The following is a 19,654-nucleotide window of genomic DNA, read 5'->3' as shown; positions in this document are numbered from 1 at the left end:
AATATCATAACTCAGTCGACATTTTGACAGTTACCTTGAACATTTCTATTTCCTTCTTATACAGGGTGATTCATAACTATTGGGACAAAGGCTAAGGGCAGATTGTTTGGACCAAAATATGGCGATAGGACCAAATATACCTCAATAAAATATTGCTGTGGAATAAGATAGAGGGCGTTAAAGTTGAATTTTTTATAAGGGGACAGAAAGTCCTCTATTAAAAGAATTAGAAAAGGCACAGAAGTCGGACTATAGGCCACGTAATTTAAGTTTATTCTTTTTATGTTACATTGTTTTTAATTATGCTTTATTGTCGACATAAATAGATAAAATAAATAAATCGTTACTTCAAATCCCCTTCCGATGCTCTGAACTGTTCAATTGATGTGTTTTTCTTGAAAACGGATTGTGTGGAAGGATGTTTCGTTTACTAGAAAACATGCTGTCAGATAGAAGGTTTCGTACGAAGGCGTAGAAGGGCCACATAATATTTTAAAAATATTTTTCCTTAAATTCCGACTTTGAAGTCGGAATTTAAGGAATTTAAGGATAAATATTTTTAAAATATTATGTGGCCCTTCTACGCCTTCGTACGAAACCTTCTATCTGACAGCATGTTTTCTAGTTCTATCTAGATCTATCCTTCCTTCCACACTTCAGATGTGTTGAGTCATTCGGGGCAACTGTGCCCTCTTTTGCGTTTCAAGCCATACCCTGTTTCAAATGTTGAAGCTAGGAAAATTAAAACATATTCATAAGATAGAGAATTTTCTAATCTATAAGAAAACATCAAAAAGCAAACAAACAAAAACGTTTTCTTTCCGCAAACAAGAATTTAATAGAGAAAGTCGGAGTGCGTTCACATGCCCCGTATTGCGGGTAAGTGTGCGCACCCTCACGGGGTAAGTGAACGCAGTGCTTAGTGAACCACACAATCAAAACAAATTACAAAATAATGTCATCAAAATGTCACAATATTAGAGAAATGCTGTTTATTGTCAATACAGAAGCGCCTTTTTACAAGCAGCGCATTATTGTTCTTGCCACAATTCTTGGTGAACACAACACTTGATACATTCCCCTGTTGGTGGCTCTTCATATTTTTCTGAACAAATAGGACAATATTGATCGAGTCTCAACCAAGAAAATCAACAATGTCATAATTTATTCCTCACTGAACTAATGCCCATATAAAGAATCTATGCGCACACTTACCCGCGCACACTTTCCCCAGTAAGCCAAAATTTGAATTGACGTTCTTATAGAGTTAAGCAGCTAAGAGAACCTAAAATTTTTTATTATATATTTAGATTAATATGCCCATGATCGAATAAAATATTGTGAAGGACTGAAGGACTCGGAACTTGGACCTGGCAGAATGTGCAGAGATACTAAAAATTAACAAGAAAACTAGTGAATTTGATTGATTGCAAATAAAAAGTCAAAGAAACGTCGCACGGCGCACTCCTATGAAAAACTAATATGACGATTCTGCGCCCTTGCTTCACCCAAATGAACCCCTCTTTCATACATTGCACAGTCGAGATATACGCACTGCGCACACTTACCCACTGCGCTCAGTTACCCCGAATGACTCTATAAAGTTTGAAAATAAAACCATCCTTCCATATTGTGCCACATGCAGCAGATAAATCCACAAACATAGGTAGGTATATCTTACGACGTAGAGGCTCCAAATTGTTTGATCCGAATTTCACTCACCACTACGTATAAAAATCCACAGGCACAGGGAAAATGTATGTGGAAAGATAAGTGAAAATATAAATATGAGAATCAAAGTTTTTTTGTAAGAATGTGGATGTATCTTTTAACATTAAACATACAGTCTCTGGCCATATTATTAGACGCATTGATTCGATGCGAAATCTCAATTAAACACGGTTTGAAATTGGTTATTAGGATTAGGTTATTGGTTTTTGAATATTGAATTATTAAATTGAATGTATATGTTAATTATACTTCATTTGTGAATGGTTTTCACATATAATATATCATATTCAATAAAAAACATTGATTTATTGATGATTAAACATGAAATTCTAATATTTTGCTGAGCCACCTTGTGTAGCTATGAGAGCTTCATACTATCAATGCAGAATTGTTGGGTTTGCTGCATTCGAGGATGATGATTTCATATGCGGATTATCGGAATAACGTTCGAACCTGCAGCATGCAAGACGTCCACTGGAAGACATGGTCACAAACTTCATACCTACTTTAGTACTGATATTACAACATCAAAAATAAATGCCAAATAGAACAATTTAATGAGAGTCGTAGATAAAACTGACATTCTGTGGAAATGAAATTCAAATATTCTGCTTTTTCCTCGGGCAATACCAGTAAATATAAAAAAAAATCCTCAGTGCGTCTAATAAACTGGCCAGGGACTGTAAGGTAGCAAAATTTGATTCGGTGCCTCTGATCTGTCACAAACGAATGAGCAGCTGGCGAAAAATGGAAAAGTTTTCGGAAATTTTGGGCGTGTGAAAACAATTTTTCAGTTTCAAAATAATAGGTAAGTGGTATTTCGAGGGTAAATGAATTTTATGTTGGTTAAAGCTCAAAATTGTTTTCTCAGTATAACGGTGAAGCTGATTATTACAGTCCCTGGCCATATTATTAGACGCATTGATTCGATGACAAATCTCAATATTGAATTATTAAATTGAATGTATATGTTACATATACTTCATCTGTAAATGGTTTTCACATATAATATATCATATTCAATAAAAAATATTGATTTATTGATGATTAAAAATGAAATTCTAATATTTTGCTGAGCCACCCTGTGTAGCTATGAGAGCTTTATACTATCAATGCAGAATTGTTCGGTTTGCTGCATTCGAAGATAATGATTTCATATGTGGATTATCGAAATAACGTCCGAACCTGCAGAATGCAAGACGTATACTGGAAGACATAGTACTGATTCATACTTAAGTACTAATACTACAACATCAAAAATAAATGCCAAAAAGAACAATTTAATGAGAGTCGTAGATAAAACTGACATTCTGTGGAAATGAAATTCAAATATTCTGCTTTTTCCTCGGGCAATACTAGTAAATATAAAGAAAAATCCTCAGTGCGTCTAATAAACTGGCCAGGGACTGTATTTCCCAATCACGCTTCATACTTGCCCCAAGCCAACATAAATCTAGGTATCAACTTGCTTATTATTCCAAGTGAAAACTAATCACAAACTGAATTTATCAACAAGAAATTGGCATATCTGAAGAAGAACAAAGCAGAATCACCGATCCGTCGGAAACTATCCAGAACGCCATCCGTAGACCTTTTGCTAGACGGCCCGACGCTCAGCGCCGTCGTCCCCCGCCGCCATATTGAATCTCATACCGTCGCCCCTCCCCCTTCCGACCGCGGCCGATCGGCGTGGGCGGCGCCTGGGCCGCAGCGCCTCAGGCCCCCGCTTTGATTGACAGGCTCTTTGATAGCGGCTTCCTAGGTCGGCTCCCTGGAGAAGGGCCCCGACTCTGTTTTATTCCGATAGCGGGCGCGTGTGTGTATGTATATGCTCTTTTTCCGTGTTATTGGGCGCGATTCGCCTCGCCCCGATGGCTCGGGTTATTCAATTATCTCGTGGCGTCGCGACGCCAAAGGGGCCCGTTATTCTGTATACGAATGCGACTTTCGGGTTGTTACTTTCTGGCTGGGGATATTTCGGTTGACGGGTACGCTATAAGTATTTATTCATTCTTGTTTTGTTGTTGTTGGGGAAACCTCGTTTTCTATGAACTCGCGTATCTCCATAGAGTTGAACATATCCATGAGACATTAGGATATCCTTTATAGTTTTATTGATGTCCTACTGGATAATGATGGATGTATTCCACACATATCTAACTATGGAGAGTAGAGAGAAGGAGAACGATAGCCGTACTTAAATGTGTCTCCAAAAACGGGGAACGTAGGGTAGGTGTCGCTGCGATCGCTACGTTTATCGATAAGGGGTGGGGATATAAGCGTCAACAACCTTCATTTTATTTCAGGTTATGTGTCATCGTAATTTTTTCTGATGATATTTCAAATACGTTTCTTCGAATCTATAATAAATATGAATTTTCTGATTTATATGCAATAAAATAAAATTCACTTTGTAAAGGGGACTAAGTAATCAGCTTTATTTATTCATAATAAATGACGAAATTAATGATATTCAAAAGAAATCAGTGATAAAAAAAAAATATACCTACATAATATGTTCATCATTTTTTATTGAAAACATGATATGTTAGTTGGTTTAATGTAATCTTCAAAATTATATACATTCGCAGTGAGGACTAGAATATATCAAGAGCACAAAAGGTAGTAATCTTAAATTTATCACTTATTAGAGTAGATTCTGTTTCCAATACTCAGCTGAGAACCGTTTCAAACGATATATTATGTTATGCCAACAAAATTTTTCAAGAATATCTACTTCTGAACCATGTAGCTTTATTGGTTAGATATTCTTATTCAGAAGAGTCCACTTCTCACTTGGGATGACAATTTCCATTTCGTTTATAATGAATCCATCATCTTTTTTGATATCTTCTCAAAAGTGCTCTTAACACACAAATTGATTCCGAGTCGATTCTTGAGGTGAGGTTTTTTTCAATTTTCTCTCAAAAATGCACTCGGAAATTTATCTCTTCTCCTTTTCTTTCCGATTCCAAAACACTCTTACACTAGCGCACGCTTCAACATTTCACCATGGTCATATGTTGTTCTCTTATTGAAAATCGAAAATAATAATATTGTTCTAATCATTTGTCACCAGGAAAACAGTTCGCTCAGCCAACTTCAACAAGTTTAAATCAAAATTTCGTCATCCCGTGATCGCCAGCGTGCCTATTGGCAAAAACATGAACTACCTCATTGGTACATATTTTAGGGGACAAAAAATCTATGGTCTCAAAGCAGCGATCGTTCTCGTTCTCTCTACTCTCCATATATCTAACAATGGATATCCATAATGTATCTTCTGAAATCAATGTGGATGATCCATGGATATTCAGTGTTAATATAGCATCATGGATGGGTATGTAGGAAAAATAATCTTGGAAGTAGGATTTACAATCCTTAGGAATGAAACACCAAATTCGCCATTGCACCAGCCGAAGACATAACAGATATGCCCGATGATGATGTTATCTAATGATAAATAAATATATCTACACAATATAGGTATTGAACTAGGCCAGCATGCCCCACTTAAATGACCAACAGTGGTGGACTTGCCAAGGCCAAGTAATCCCCGACCTAGGGCGGCCAGAAAACGGCTTCCACAAGGATCAGTATATATGTTTAATTTTACCAATTCAATTTATATACGCTGATGATATTACCTTCGCATATCTACCGTCATTTTGACGATAGATGTATTAGAGAATGGGGAATTCTCATCAATTTGGGTTATCACTGCATATGCAAGTTTAAACTGAATAATTATGAGTTTCATTCATGATTTTTTCAAATTCACCGCGGAAACTATTCAAAATCATTCAAACATTGGGTTTTAAAATTTAAATCGCTTGGTTCGGAGTTTACGATTTGGCAACAGCGTCTACAAGACAATGAAGAGAACAATGTCCGATCAGTTTTTTATAAAATAACAGGTGTTGATCTACAGGCGCGTACTTACTGATGGCGAGTTTCAACTGCAACCGGCCATAAAAATCCCATAAAATTTTACGACCTTCCTCGTTCGTCGCAGACTTCAGAGACAGCCATCTTTGTCTATCTCATCAAACTAATGTATTTGTTGTCTTTTATTATCAAGGCATATTTCAGTCGATGTTGCCAGCTTGTGCAATTCTCACAAAACGGGTTAAACTTTAAATACCCATTTTTATTTTTCATTTTTAAGTGCCTAAAATATACTTTTTTTGGGAAACGGTTGAAATGGTTATTTCAAAATGTGACTTTTCAAAGATATTTCATAAAAAATACATCATTTTCGTCAGAAGGAGTTTTCCCTATTGATCTCTCTGCAGATTTGGAAATTTTGAGAAATTACTAGGCTTGTTCGTAGAGTGGTTCACAACGGTTATGAACTGTACAGAGCAAGCGCAAATGCATGGATTTTCGCTATATCCTAAAATGGAATTGGGCTTGCTCTGTACAGTTCACAACGTTGCAAACCACTCTACGAACAAACCTACTATTTCGAGTGGCGATTGCGTCTCAACCTGAGTAAAACCGAGGTTTCGTGTTTCCATTTGAATATATAGTCATCACGAATATTTATAGAAAACTCAGCGTATTTTTCGGTAATTCTTGTTTGGAACATAACTTCAATCCGAAATATCTAGGAATAAAGAAGGATTCCTAGCTGAATTTCAAAGTTCATTTGAAAATTTGCGTCTGAAGTTATGACAACTAAACTAGGAAGAATATCCTGCGAATAAACTAGCTGGTAGGTACTTCATGGGGTGCTGATGCAACTACTCTTCGAACGGAAACCCTAGCGTTGGTTTTTTCGACCGTTGAATTATGTTGCCCCGTTTAGGATAATAGGTAGTGCTTTTGTGTAAAAAATTTGTTGCTCAGCTAAATCTGAAAAAATAAAAAGTCTGAATGGAATAAGTGCACTATTTTCAACCAGGAATTAATTAGTCATCCCTCGACTAGAGTTCCTGGTTTTGATCTGCCCAGGAAAATATAGTGTATTCTGAATCGTATACGAACAGGTCACGGACGTTGCAATAGTAGGTATGCTTTTCCGATGGAATTCGGTTGAAAGACCTAGTTGTGAATGCGAGAAACCAGAAGGAACCATAAATCATCTGGTTAATCATTGTCCCATTTATAAATTTCAGAATGGTTTTAGGGCTATTCATACAGTTTCCAAACCTTTTTTGAATTAGGTTGGAATTTTAGGTCAATCTGACATAAAGAATATTTTTATTTTCTCACTTTTTATGCTTTTGTTTTTTTATTTCTGTTGAAATTTTCTGTTAACTTGGAATGGGGACTCCCGGATTTTCTTGTTCTTCGGGAAAAGGTGCAATATTTGCAAGTTTCTCGTTCGCTCCTATTTTATGTTGTTTTTTGTATCATCTATTTATGAAATAAAAAAATTATTTTTTTAAAGTTTTTTCTTATTTGGAATTAACCCCTGCTTATAAAAGTTGGACTTGATATTCTCACAGGGTATAGATATAAATGACTAGAAAAATTTAAGGAGTGATTCCTTGTGAAAAAATATTGTAGGTGCGTTATTTTTTTTTTCTTGCCCCTGCTTATATAGAGCTCCCTAAAAATGGCATCTGAAAAGCAATTTCATTACATACATTACATACATAGTAGTATGTACTAGTATCTTTATTTATACTGGTATAGGTATTTAAAGCATCAATAACAATAACAATAACAATAAAATTACCTGTATTCCCTGAATCCTGAATACATATCCAAAGAAGTGGGAAATCGTCAATTACAGAGAAAACAAAAAAAAATCATATTATCTACATGCTAGATTCTATATTACAATAATTCATAAATTCTGAAATCGAATATGGTTCGATATTTATAATCAAGTCTGTGAGATGTTTTTTGAATTTCCTAAAATCAACTATGTCTATAGTACTTTTTTGGGTAGATTATTATAAAATTTGATACACATATACTTGGTATTTTTTTCCGTTAGTGTCATTTTATGTATAGGAAAGTGAAAGGGAATAGTACGTCTTGTGTTATTTACGTTTCTCAAATCCTCAAAATAATGGGGACTTGTTTTCACAAATAGAATGCACTCCGATACGAACAACCCAAAGAAAGTCAGAATTCTATTCTGTCTGAAATGCCCTCTACATGATTCTCTATATTTTAGACCAATCATAGATCTTAACGCAGACTTTTGCAGCACAAACAGTTTATATACCACTACCCCAGATCACGATTCCGTACCTGAGTATAGAATCAAAATTCGCAAAATAGATTGATCTTAAAAGTTGCCTATCTACCCGTCTAGATAACACCCTTATCATATAAAGTGCCCGATTGAGTTTTTTACTTAGCTGATGAATATGTTCACACCAATTCAATTGACTGTCCACATAAACTCCTAAAAATTTAGTGGTCTGTGCTATTTCGACTATGGTATTGTTGACATCTAATGTTTCCGGAAAATTTTCTGTAGATCTATTAGTCCTGAACATGACACACTCAGTTTTATTAACATTTAGATGGAGCCCTTTCTGACTACACCAAATACTTAGTAGATCAAAGGCTGTTCTCGTCTGTTCTACAAATAAAAGTATATTGACAATTATTTGGATTAAATTAGATATAGCTGAAGGTAGATCATTAATATATAAAAGAAAAAGAAGGGGTCCTAAAATACTCCCTTGAGGTACACCTATATTAACTACTTCTTCTTTGGACGTGTGAACTGTCTCACCGGTGCTAACTGAAACTTTTTGCGTTCTATTAGTTAGGTAACTATACGTAGCAGTTCAAGTTGGTTGTCCTATATGAGAATTAATCAGCATTAGACGAACATCATATTTGATTATGAATAGTTACCTACCTTTTAGAATTTTCAGGAAAATATCTTATTGACAAACAATATTGGTATCCGTACTTTTCCCCCAAATCCAGGATAAACATTGTATAGGTATATTATTTCAGAATTTCAATCTAGGTAGGTATGCATGGACGCAGAAATAATAATTTTCATCATGCAGGTTCAACATAGAAAAACAATTCATTGTTTCAATACGGATATGCAATTAAATATTTTCATTAATTGGTCCCATACATAGATACATATATAATACCTAAACCTATATAAGTATACATATATAGGTATGCAGAGAATTCACGGTGCATGAATTCACGAGTAAATTCTCTAGAGAATTTTCGTCTGTAGCATACGGGATTAATGACAATCAAATATTGAATATCTACCTTGAAGCAATATAGGTAAAACTTCTATATCAGAAATAGGTAGGTATACTCTTACTACTACCTATAGGTAGTAGTAAAATTCTCTAGAGAATTTACTCGTGAATTCATGCACCGTGAATTCTCTGCAGTTTTAACGTAATTTTGGTAGAATTCACTGTTCAGTTTTGCATACCTACAAAATAATTTTTGCCGTTTTCTTGCCAAAATTCTGTAGAGAATTCTCCAGAGAAATTTCGGCATTAGACCAAAAAAGAAATTACTAATTATGGGGTAAAAATTGTAAAATGTTGACGTTTCCTACCCTATAGCCAATATACTTACAGGTGTCCCAAAACTAGTGAATCAAACGTCACACGTCACAAACCCAACCTAACCTATAACCTCTAATCTATATCTCATCTGCACCAAGCAGCTCATACTATAGATATTCAAATAAGTATGTATAATGTTTATATGCTGGATATAATAGAATCTGAGCCTATTACCTAGGTCTCCTAGGACTAGGTAGGTACTATGAAAATACCAGAAATGATTTATTAGCCTACAACCTACAGTTACATATACATCCATTGCACTTTCTTCTCAATGTTCTCAATTTAACTGAAAATTCCCTGTGACACATAAATAGATAACTATGACTATAACTAAACGTTCAATATCTGTTTGCATGCATGCATGCACTTCACTTTCCGTAATCCACTATTCAACTGTAAAAATGTCCAAGTATATTACTAAAAAAATTTAATGATAATAAATACTAATAAAAAAAAAGGTGTCTATAGCATTTCTCACAATCCTCCATATTTGTTTACGTCTTGCAGCGCCCTTGAAGGTAGTTAACTAAAACGTTAATGATGTCAGGTGTCATAATGCTCTCTCCATGATCTTAAACTGATACATGTCAAATATAGAAAAGAGTTACAAATATGTTACGTGGGTATCATGAAGCGGGAATATGACATTCACAAAATATGGATATAATTCGCATACAGCACGGGCACAACCCAAATATGGTATCAGACACGTAATGGTTACAAAAAAATAACACATAACAAAAGTTCTCTATTGGATCTGAAAAAAAATTGATATGTTACTGGTCACCAGGGATGTTTGATTCCGAAAGGACATTTGAAGTAGAATTATGAAATATTTGCCAATCCCGAAAATCATTACAAATTTATAGGAAGATGAAAATGGTAATTCCACAAAAAGGACATATAATCGACTTGAATCACCCATCAACAAGTTCCTCTTCCAAACGGAACCTAAGTTAATCCAATCTACCCCCAAAGGCCGAATTCCCCTTAAAGAAGCCACTCTCGTAACTACATATATCTACCACCGAGGCAGGTAACACCGAAAACCATTCCCAATAATACAAAATCCTCCGGAAATAACGACAAAAGAATTACGAATAACATTCAGTTAATGGTTTATAAGAGATATACAAGCATAGGACGTCGCCCAAAACTCCAGACTCTATTCCCACTGATTCCCTGACTTAGCGCCTTCGGAAGACTCACTAAACCCCGCCCACCGACCACCAGAACGTGACAGAGCGAGATGAGGGCACAATAAGCGAGTGTGCGCTAACGTCACGCACGAGGGGGCGGTCTCTAGTTGCATAGGAAACGAGAGAGTTCTATGTTACACGCGACGAGAGCGACAGAGACTGACGATTCCGAGAGTTGCCGAACCTCCGACTCGAAGGACCAGAACGTGGAACGGCCGCCTATGATGATATATAGAGTAGACGACTTATGGTTAAACCGCGCTGGGAAGTGGCCCAGATTATAGAGACTTTGTCGTATCAAGTCGTGCAGCGCTTTAACCGATATCAGCGACCCGATTAAGCGCTTAAGACTTTTTAATACTTTCGCAGACCGATCTGGCGTCTGGCCGTCTTCCGCGCTGATTTGTAAGATATTAACGAGATTAGTGGTCGCGGCGTCGGGCAGTTTTTGTATGACGGATTTGTGCCGGATCAATCGGTGGATTCAGTTTGTTTGTAAGGATTGCCGAAGGTTTCTGTGACTGTGATAAATTCTGTGATCTCGGACTGCGTTCCAGGAGGATTTTTGTGACAGGTGAATATTTTAAATTTGTTGACGGAAGGCTCAGCACAGGTTACATTTGATCCTTCCAGCTTATGTTGGATCTGGCGATGGCTGTGATAAACTATCCGGAATCATCACACATGTTGTATTTTATTTAATTTTATTGAGGCTGAGCCGGTTGAAACCCAGCAGATTTTATCAGTCTCATAAAAATACGGACTAAGTCTCTTTAACCTAAGGTATAAATTATGTCACAAATTTAGTTCATTGCCAGAAAAATGTGTTGGGTTAGGCATTCCACCATAAATAAATTTGTTGATAGAAAAAATCAATGGAGGAAAAGGATGATTGTCTCAGCCATATAGATAAAGGCATCCGCAGTCAACTGAAACGTCGCTAATTTCACCAAATGGTCTATTATTTCATAAGTGATACCTATGAGTAGGAAACATTCCGAGAAACATTCAAACTCAAGTACAAATTTCAAATCAACGTTGAAAAAAAATTATTTATGACCTCAGAGTCATGCTATTTTATCACAACGTGAAAAGTGTGAAGACCTCGGTGAAGACTTCCAGACGAGCTTTCACATTTTCAAAGAATAATCTGCAATAGAGCGTTAAAAAATTGCGTATTTACATCTCTAACTGAAGAACTCCTTTGACTAACTTTATGATCAATTTTCTACCCTCAGAATGGATCGATCAGGGCCAAGAAAAGGAAGAATCTCTGCCGATTAGTCCCCAATTGTTTTACCAAATTTTAACGAGCTACCTCAGATAGTTTTCGAAATATGTATATCACCTTTTTTATTAATCACTTCACTCTAGATTGTTTTAAACTCTGTGTTAAATATTTGAAAAATCTCAATGAGTATACACCTACATAAGAAACCATCGATTAAACCAAAACACAAAAATTTTAAATTTTCCTCAATATATTCTTCATCAAATTTTACTTCTATTTTTTTCTATTTTCATTTGTTTCATTATGATATACACTGATATACACATTATGAATATATAATGCAAATTCATACATAGGTATACTTTTGGCGACATTCATAAACAAATTACCTACGATATTTTATAGAATGAGCTTAGGTCATGGGATAGAAAAAGTATCCCAGTCTATGATACAATATTTAGTTTACGAAATATTATGTTTTTTTATGCTTTAATCTGCAATCAACTCACCAAATCAGTCGAGAGGGAAGTAACAAACCTATCAATCTATCTCTACAGGTTAAACCTATATAGACTCGTTCCTATATAGACAAAATACAGATTAATTCAGAGTTTATGTCATTCTATGTATACCTAGATACCCACTTGTCTTTAAAAAAATCTTGAAAGGTTAAATAACTCTTCCTGGATATATTGATAACAATGATAATAACAGTAAAGAAAAAAGTCAACGTAGGTATCAGTATCTAATAGGTTGGGATTGCTTAGTTGGGATATCATCTTGTAATGAATAAAATAAATACACTTAATCCTTTGATTTTTGATTCCTTTGCCAAACTGTTAAGTTGCTTATCGTATATTTTGCCTAATCAATACAATCATAGATCCCAAAGGGTTGCCATAAATCATCACAACAATGTGAAATACGAAAATACTAAAAACCTTTGTCCAATAACATCTTCGGAAATTTAGGGTTAGTCATATTTTTCAGCTTGGTATAGTCCTCGGTATAGTCCATTCAAGATTGATTGAGGAAATCCCATCAGTAGGCCTTGAAAGTCCAGTCGCAGCTTGTTATGATTTTTGGAACTACTAAACATTAACTAAGTATTTGATTTGAATTCCTTGAAAATTGAACCGTTAGAGAAAGCCTTGGTATTCAATTGAAAAATTTTCAATATCTTCTTTCATTCGTTCAATCGAACCAACATCCACTTAGGGAACTCTTCAGTCAGTTATCAGTTAACACCTTAATAAAATTAGGACTGAACAAATTTGACGAATACCTTAACAACGTTGACTATGTTTCTCTACATCAAATATTTAATATTCTTTTAGGATGTATATGCTAACAGTCAGAATGCTTTTACGCAAATACCAGCTAAGTTTTGTCGTATTTGTTCTACTCTTAATCTCTTCGTTGATTATTTGGAGTGAAGTTTTTGATCACATTTCGTTGTTTGATCACTTGTCAGATTTGACTTTTTTTTTGGAGTTGAATTAGATAGAGCAAATAACTTCTTGGGTTGAAACTATTTCTTCCTGAATAGGGCTAGTGAAATATTGCTGAAACATCATCTAATAAAATAATATAAAATATGGAGATGGCCTGATTAATCTTTCAATACACACAACAAGCATATTTTAAACAGCAATTCAATTTGCAAGTGTTTCAATTTTTTGGCAGTAGGATATTCGTTTACATTCATTCATTTGTTCTTCATAATTTTTCATTGTTATTCATAATTCATTTTAAAAATCATATTGAAACGATTAGGTATTAGAAAAGTTAATATTTAAAATTATCAATAATAGATAGGTAAATAATCAACCGTCCAAAAATTTTAAAAATTTTTTCGTTTGCACCTGTTTAAACAGTCTCCGAAAAGGTAAATAAAACAAACTCGTTTATTAATTCTAGATTTTGAGGATGAACTTTCGGCACTAAAAACAACTATATTTTTCCTGGAACTTGCATGGAATTCCTCACTGTTTTTGGATATCTGGAAATTTTCTGAGTTATCGATCAATGAAACTTTTATCTGATTTAATTTCTCATTACGAAATTGAATTCAATACGATTTGTTCGATAAGAGGCCCGATACGAGACTTTGGCGGCAGATTTCAAGAAGGTCTTGAAATTTTATTGCTCTATTATTTATTTTTATCGGTACTATCTAATTTCAGGCTTCTTCAGTCGAAAATGATTATCTGATAGCAGGTTCAGAGGCTATTTTCGAATGATGACAACAACCTTTGTTTTCCTTTGTTCTCTTTCAATTTTGCCCAAGTTTTTCAGTTAATAATTTGTCGTTTCATGATGATTTTTTTTTCCATTTTGGTGCGTGATTAGTTGAATTAGTTATATATCATGTAGAAGGGATTTTTACTCATTATCGTTTTTGTACTGTTCTGTTCTTGATAGCTTAGTTTTCACCATATACCTACCTAGTGAAACAAAAAAGCTTAGAGTAATTCTGCCTGTTTACTTTCACAGTACTATAATAAGGATAAAAATTCCCAATGATGTGAAAATACCGAGAAAATACAAAGATTACAATTATAAGAGATCCTTCAGAGGATTTTTCACTAAAAATAAACTGAAAACCGAAGGATATTATTTGAATATCCAAATAAATATACCGTTTTGAAATGTGAAAGTCCGTTCAAAATTTTAAAACTATTTTGTTTCGTATCATCCTCATAAAATAATCAAAATATTCTCTTGAAAGCTTCTTCTTTATGTTCTTCAGTGTTATATTGAATATGATGAAAAACTTCTGAATAAGAAGATTCAGGAGAATAACTCTGAAGATTTTGAGTATTGTCTGTGTAAAGTGTTAAATTCTAAAGGTTACGATTTAGTAATATTATTTCAATACAGTGTGAGTACGAAGTAACGCACAAAATTTGTATCTTAGGTGATTACTATTTTGTAAAAAATGCTCGAAAAGGCCGCTTCGCAGGACAAGTTTGCATTACTTTCCTTACTTTTTCCATGATGGCGGTGGAATGGTGGGGAGTAAAATGTAGTCTATATAGCTTTTCTTGGAAATTTCTCTTTTCACAAGACAAGTCTCTTGAAGATCGGTTATCCGACAAAAATTTCAATAAGGGTTCATTAAATTTAGGATTTAGCTTGCAAATAACCCAAAAAATAAAAAGTCAGATAGTGTTTGTCACACACCCTTAACGAGGTAAGGATATTTTTTGAGTGTTTTTGTACAGCAACCTTACTTTTTGTGACATAAATGTTCAAACCTTTTGATGCTGATCTCGATAAGATTTTGTTATCGATAAGGTTTTTTTATCAACTGTTTTGTGTGATGGGGATGACTACTCATTAAATTAGAATTTTCACAAATTTATGAATTCTGAGGTCTACGACATACATTCAACACTTTAGAAATGATTGTTGTTTTTGCGCCTTTTTCTTAGAGTACTAAGTATAAGAGGAAATCTTCTTCTTCTTCTTGTTCAAATGAGCACGTAATTGGTTTTGTTATTGAAATTTTTTTCAGATAATTTAACAACTAACCCTACCATGTTTTCGATAACTTTTCAAAATCATAAATCATTCCAAATGTGTATGCCAATAACCTCAGAAAAATTTGAATTCAATAAGTTTATTTTATTCCTATAGTGAAAAAAGTGTTGGTGATAAAAAAAAAACTGAGGTATGACTAACACCTCAATTATACATAAAAAGTTACGTAATTCGAAATAAAAATTGAACGAGTAATTTTGTACAGAATAGTAAAAACCTCGATACATACGAAGATATGAAGTTTTTGCGTTACTTGTAACTCATCCTGTACCATTTATTAGACTCAGACAACATTGTTTTGAACAAACTGATTAAGAAAAAAAATGTCTAACTTTTAATTCACAAGCATCGGGCTCAATAGGCTTCATCAATTAATAACGATGCAAATTAACCCTATAAATGAAATGAATCAGCAACGCAGAATAAGCATTTTCTACAAACAATATTTAATTTTGAATTCTTGTGTTGGGGATGTTGAGGGAAAAAAATCTATAAACATTTTCTGGTGAAATCCAATCTCAACAAATACCTTTAATCACAATGTTGGTATTCTGTAAATAAAAGTTTGGCTTTATTTTTTTTTCATTTCCCTTTTCCTCTATTATAAATTGTGTTTCCACCCCTGACTCCAATGAAAACACTCAATCGTCTCTTTTTGCAGGATTGCAGATTTTGAAATTATTATTTATAATCGAAACTTCGCTTGAAACGTGTTTTATCGTCCTTTCATAATTAATTAGTAAATTTTTATTGATAAAGATAGGGACCTATCCGAAGTCGAACATTCTCATGAGATTCTACTACCAGATAAATAGATAGAAACACTGGAAATTCTTTCTTGTTTTCTCGAATCAAAAGATCCTACAACAACAAAAATAGTCCATTAGTCTCATCACGAAGTCCCTTGGACGTTAAACGGAGTATAAAAATTCTCCTACTGGCTCAGTTTTTAGTCTGAGGATTTCCCGAGGATCTTCAGTCAGACGGTGTGAAGGAAATATGGCAATTATTAACTCGGGCTCACCATAAGCATTCCGGTCTCAAGTTAAGACCGCGGCTTTGCGATGGATAGTGAGGATTTCGCTTATTGCCAGATGCCGTTTCAGACAGGCGGTCGGCCGGCGCCATGAAAGCGTCGTGATGCTGCTACTGAATAAAAGCGACGATAGATGTCATTGTTATATAGGGAGAGAATTGTATGGAATCGAATACTACTATTAACAAATTGGTCCATCGATAACGGGTAAGATAATAGAAAAAGATTTTGCTTTTTACTTTCTTACGATTGCATTCAAAATTTCACCCGAAGTATCATCAAGTCAGTGAATCTGCAAAGAGAAACTTTTTTCCTGTCAACAGACAACAGTCGAATGAACAGGACGCAATAATTATTCCGAGTTTCAAAGAGTCAGCTTCAAAAATTCCCAAAATATGATTTTTTTTGTTCTCCCTTTGATTTTCACCTTTTCTCAATTCAAAATAATATTCTACGCACTTCAAAAATATAGTCAAAGCATTGTTGGATTCTGAACTCATTGATTTATTTCCAGCACTTTTCGTTTTTTTTTCATTTATTCACTAAGGAAATAAGAAATGTAAAACTACATCAGTAAGATTCATAGCTATATTTCCACTCCAAACATAAAAAAGTCCCAGCACAATTTTAGTAAAAAACAATTCAATAATTAACAGATATAGGTATATATATATACAATAGGTAAATTTTATTTTACAGATGAAATACAAAGTAAATGGAACTTAGAGAAAAAAAATGTGAAATTAATGAATTTGAAATTTTACAATGTTGAATTATATTTATTTTTCTTTTCACTGTCTTTTCTCTTTTCTAATTTCATTAATTTCACAATTTTACATACCACACTAGTTTCACACACATTTGTGCGAGCATTTGTGAGAGCTTTTAAATCTTGGGATTTTCCCTTCATAAGGTTTTAATCTTCCTCAGATTGTTCTCCCTTCTATGAATGACTTTTATTAATGGCCTTTTTCTTGGTGTATGTACTATCCATTATTGAAAGTTCATCAAAATTTCTGAATATTTTCTTCCTTGATACTAGGTGTGGCCAAATGTGGGGTTTTTGAGCAAGGCTAAGATCATCCAAAGCTGCCTCAGTCACTTCATCAGTCATAATTTCTGAAACAGTTTATAACTATTCTTCAACAACTACAAGAAACAAAACTTTTGCAAAATGAGTTGAGATGTTATGTGTTATCATATGAAGGGTTTCGTGCCAGAAGGGCGTATACACAAAATCGCAATTTTCAAATACCTTTTTCAGATTCTACAGATGAAATTCCATATTTACTTCATGTGTCTTAATAGTTCTTGCAGAGATTTGCCAAGGAATAAGAACTCCGGATCTGTGAAACTTAAATCTGCTTAGATCCATATATGAATCTGGTGAAAAATACTTATTACGGATCTTGAATGAATGCAGAGATTCACCCGCGAATTCCATTCCTAGTATTTCTTGCCATTCCTTAGATCTGAAAGTTTAATAATATTAGCACATTGCAAAAAAGATTCCATTCATAGATCGACCATGCTTATAACGACTATTTTACATATCATTCTATAAGATTTACGGAAGACATTATTAGTTCTTTGGTTTAAGAAACAGAACAACCTTAGCAATAATTATATATTAACTTACCTTGCTGGATTACGGGGAAAATTCAGAGATATATCTGTATCTCTGGGAAAATTATGCAATTTTTGAACATTTGTCTCATCACCACCACAAAGTAAACAAAGCAAGCTTGGCATTTTGCTATCTTGGAAGATTGTCTTCAAATTGTCAAAATAACTTCAGAACTTTGGTTGATAACTAAGTCAACCTAGAAACTTGGAATAAACAGAAAAGAATTGAAAATCATGCGAATTTTTACACATTCAAACATAAACACAACCTCAAAGCTGTCATGTCAAAATTGTCAAATGACGCATGTGACAACTAGGAAATGCTTCCTACTGGGGCGACCTCTGCAAATGCTTATCAAGACGTCCTTGAACTTCAATTAAAAAAAATCAAGGATTTACGTCAATGAAAGCGTAAATTAAGAACTATAGTGAATAACGTTTTTGAATGCAGATTCTTGAGGTATTACTTTCCTTCAACTTCTGTTACTGAGATTATAATAATTCAGTTAATTCATCAATTGTTATCCTACGAAAATCACGTGTTTTCGATAATATTTCAAAAACATCAACACTGCATTGTATGTCATTCATACCTCAAAATACATACATGAAAAAAGTGAAAATTCAAATTCATTGAGTTAAACAATCTCATTCCTATAATAAACAATCTCATTCCTATAATAAGGTTTTTTGATGAAAAAACCTTATCAAAAACCATCATCATCAACAAAAGATCTATCCATATCTGACACGAAAGTTAAGGTTGTCCTTCAAAAAACTCAACTGCCCCCCACCTCTGGCAAAATACCAAATTTACATGAAAAGTTGCGTAATTTGAAATGAAACTTGGGCATTTTTCTACAGAATGGTGAATACCAAAGGTATTACTTTTTAATAACTCATTCTTCTGTTATTATTTCATGTTGTTTCTATAAAAAATAATATTTTTGGTCGATTTCTTTCAAATTTTCTTCTGTTCCAGATGGTATGAAGCAACAAGCTAATTCCATATCTTAAGCGTCAAACCTCGAGAAGCTCCTAACTTCACATCTTTGACACAATAATGGAGCGTATGGAATCCTTATCCGATTCGGCCCTGTGTCTGCAAGACCTTGTCAGTGGCGTAACAACGAGCACATCATCCGATCTCCACCACAGTAGCGTTCATCACCTTCACGATTCTGTCAGTTCAGCAGTGTCTGTTAATTCTGCCCTTTCGGGAATAATGTCCGGAGGTACCTCTGTGCTGGGTCATCACCTGGATTCTCCCCATCACCACGGAGTGGTACCCCACACGCCGTCCCTGCACTCGCACGAGCCCTTGGAGAAGCTGAAACGTGGTGAGCGAAACAATTTTTATTTGGGAGTTCGAGAAATTCTTAGTAATTCTAATGTTTCACTAGGGAACATTGAAAGAATAAGTTCGATTTTTTACCACACACAATTCTTTTCTGTTGCGTCATGTCACTGAAAACAATAACTTCACCAAACTACACGCCGACCTATACAGAGCGAACAAGATGGTAGAACAGAACATAAATAATATATGATGAAAAGGGTCGTGCCTAAATAGTGAGGCAATGAATACAATAATAAGAATTAATTCAGATGCATACCACCCGCTGATATGAATATCAACAAGTGTTACTATCTGAATTGAACTAGGCAATTTGCCATCGTCAGGGCCCTATATGGAGTACGCTCCATCGAAGAAAAGCAGATGCTGACCAGGGTTTCGGCCTCATTTGACCTCGTCAGC

The 19,654-nt window shown here is 34.5% G+C and overlaps 1 protein-coding gene across 3 annotated transcripts in view; it reads left to right on the top strand.

The window, feature by feature from the left end:
* The first annotated feature begins 10,674 nt into the window (after positions 1-10,674).
* Positions 10,675-19,654, top strand: part of LOC123318911 (pituitary homeobox homolog Ptx1) — a 90,568-nt gene continuing 81,588 nt past the window's right edge. The window contains exons 1-2 of one of the 3 annotated variants that reach the window (XM_044905693.1): positions 10,675-11,030; positions 18,878-19,235. In XM_044905693.1, coding sequence (XP_044761628.1) covers positions 18,959-19,235 — 277 coding nt within the window. In that variant the 5' untranslated portion in view covers positions 10,675-11,030; positions 18,878-18,958. The remainder of the gene's footprint in view (positions 11,031-18,877; positions 19,236-19,654) is intronic. The other 2 variants (XM_044905690.1, XM_044905691.1) reach the window with 2 other exon arrangements.

Source organism: Coccinella septempunctata, chromosome 8 (assembly GCF_907165205.1).
Source record: "Coccinella septempunctata chromosome 8, icCocSept1.1, whole genome shotgun sequence".
NCBI lineage: Eukaryota > Metazoa > Arthropoda > Insecta > Coleoptera > Coccinellidae > Coccinella > Coccinella septempunctata.
The sequence above is the reverse complement of the archived record's forward strand: the minus strand, read 5'-3'. Positions and strand labels throughout refer to the sequence as shown.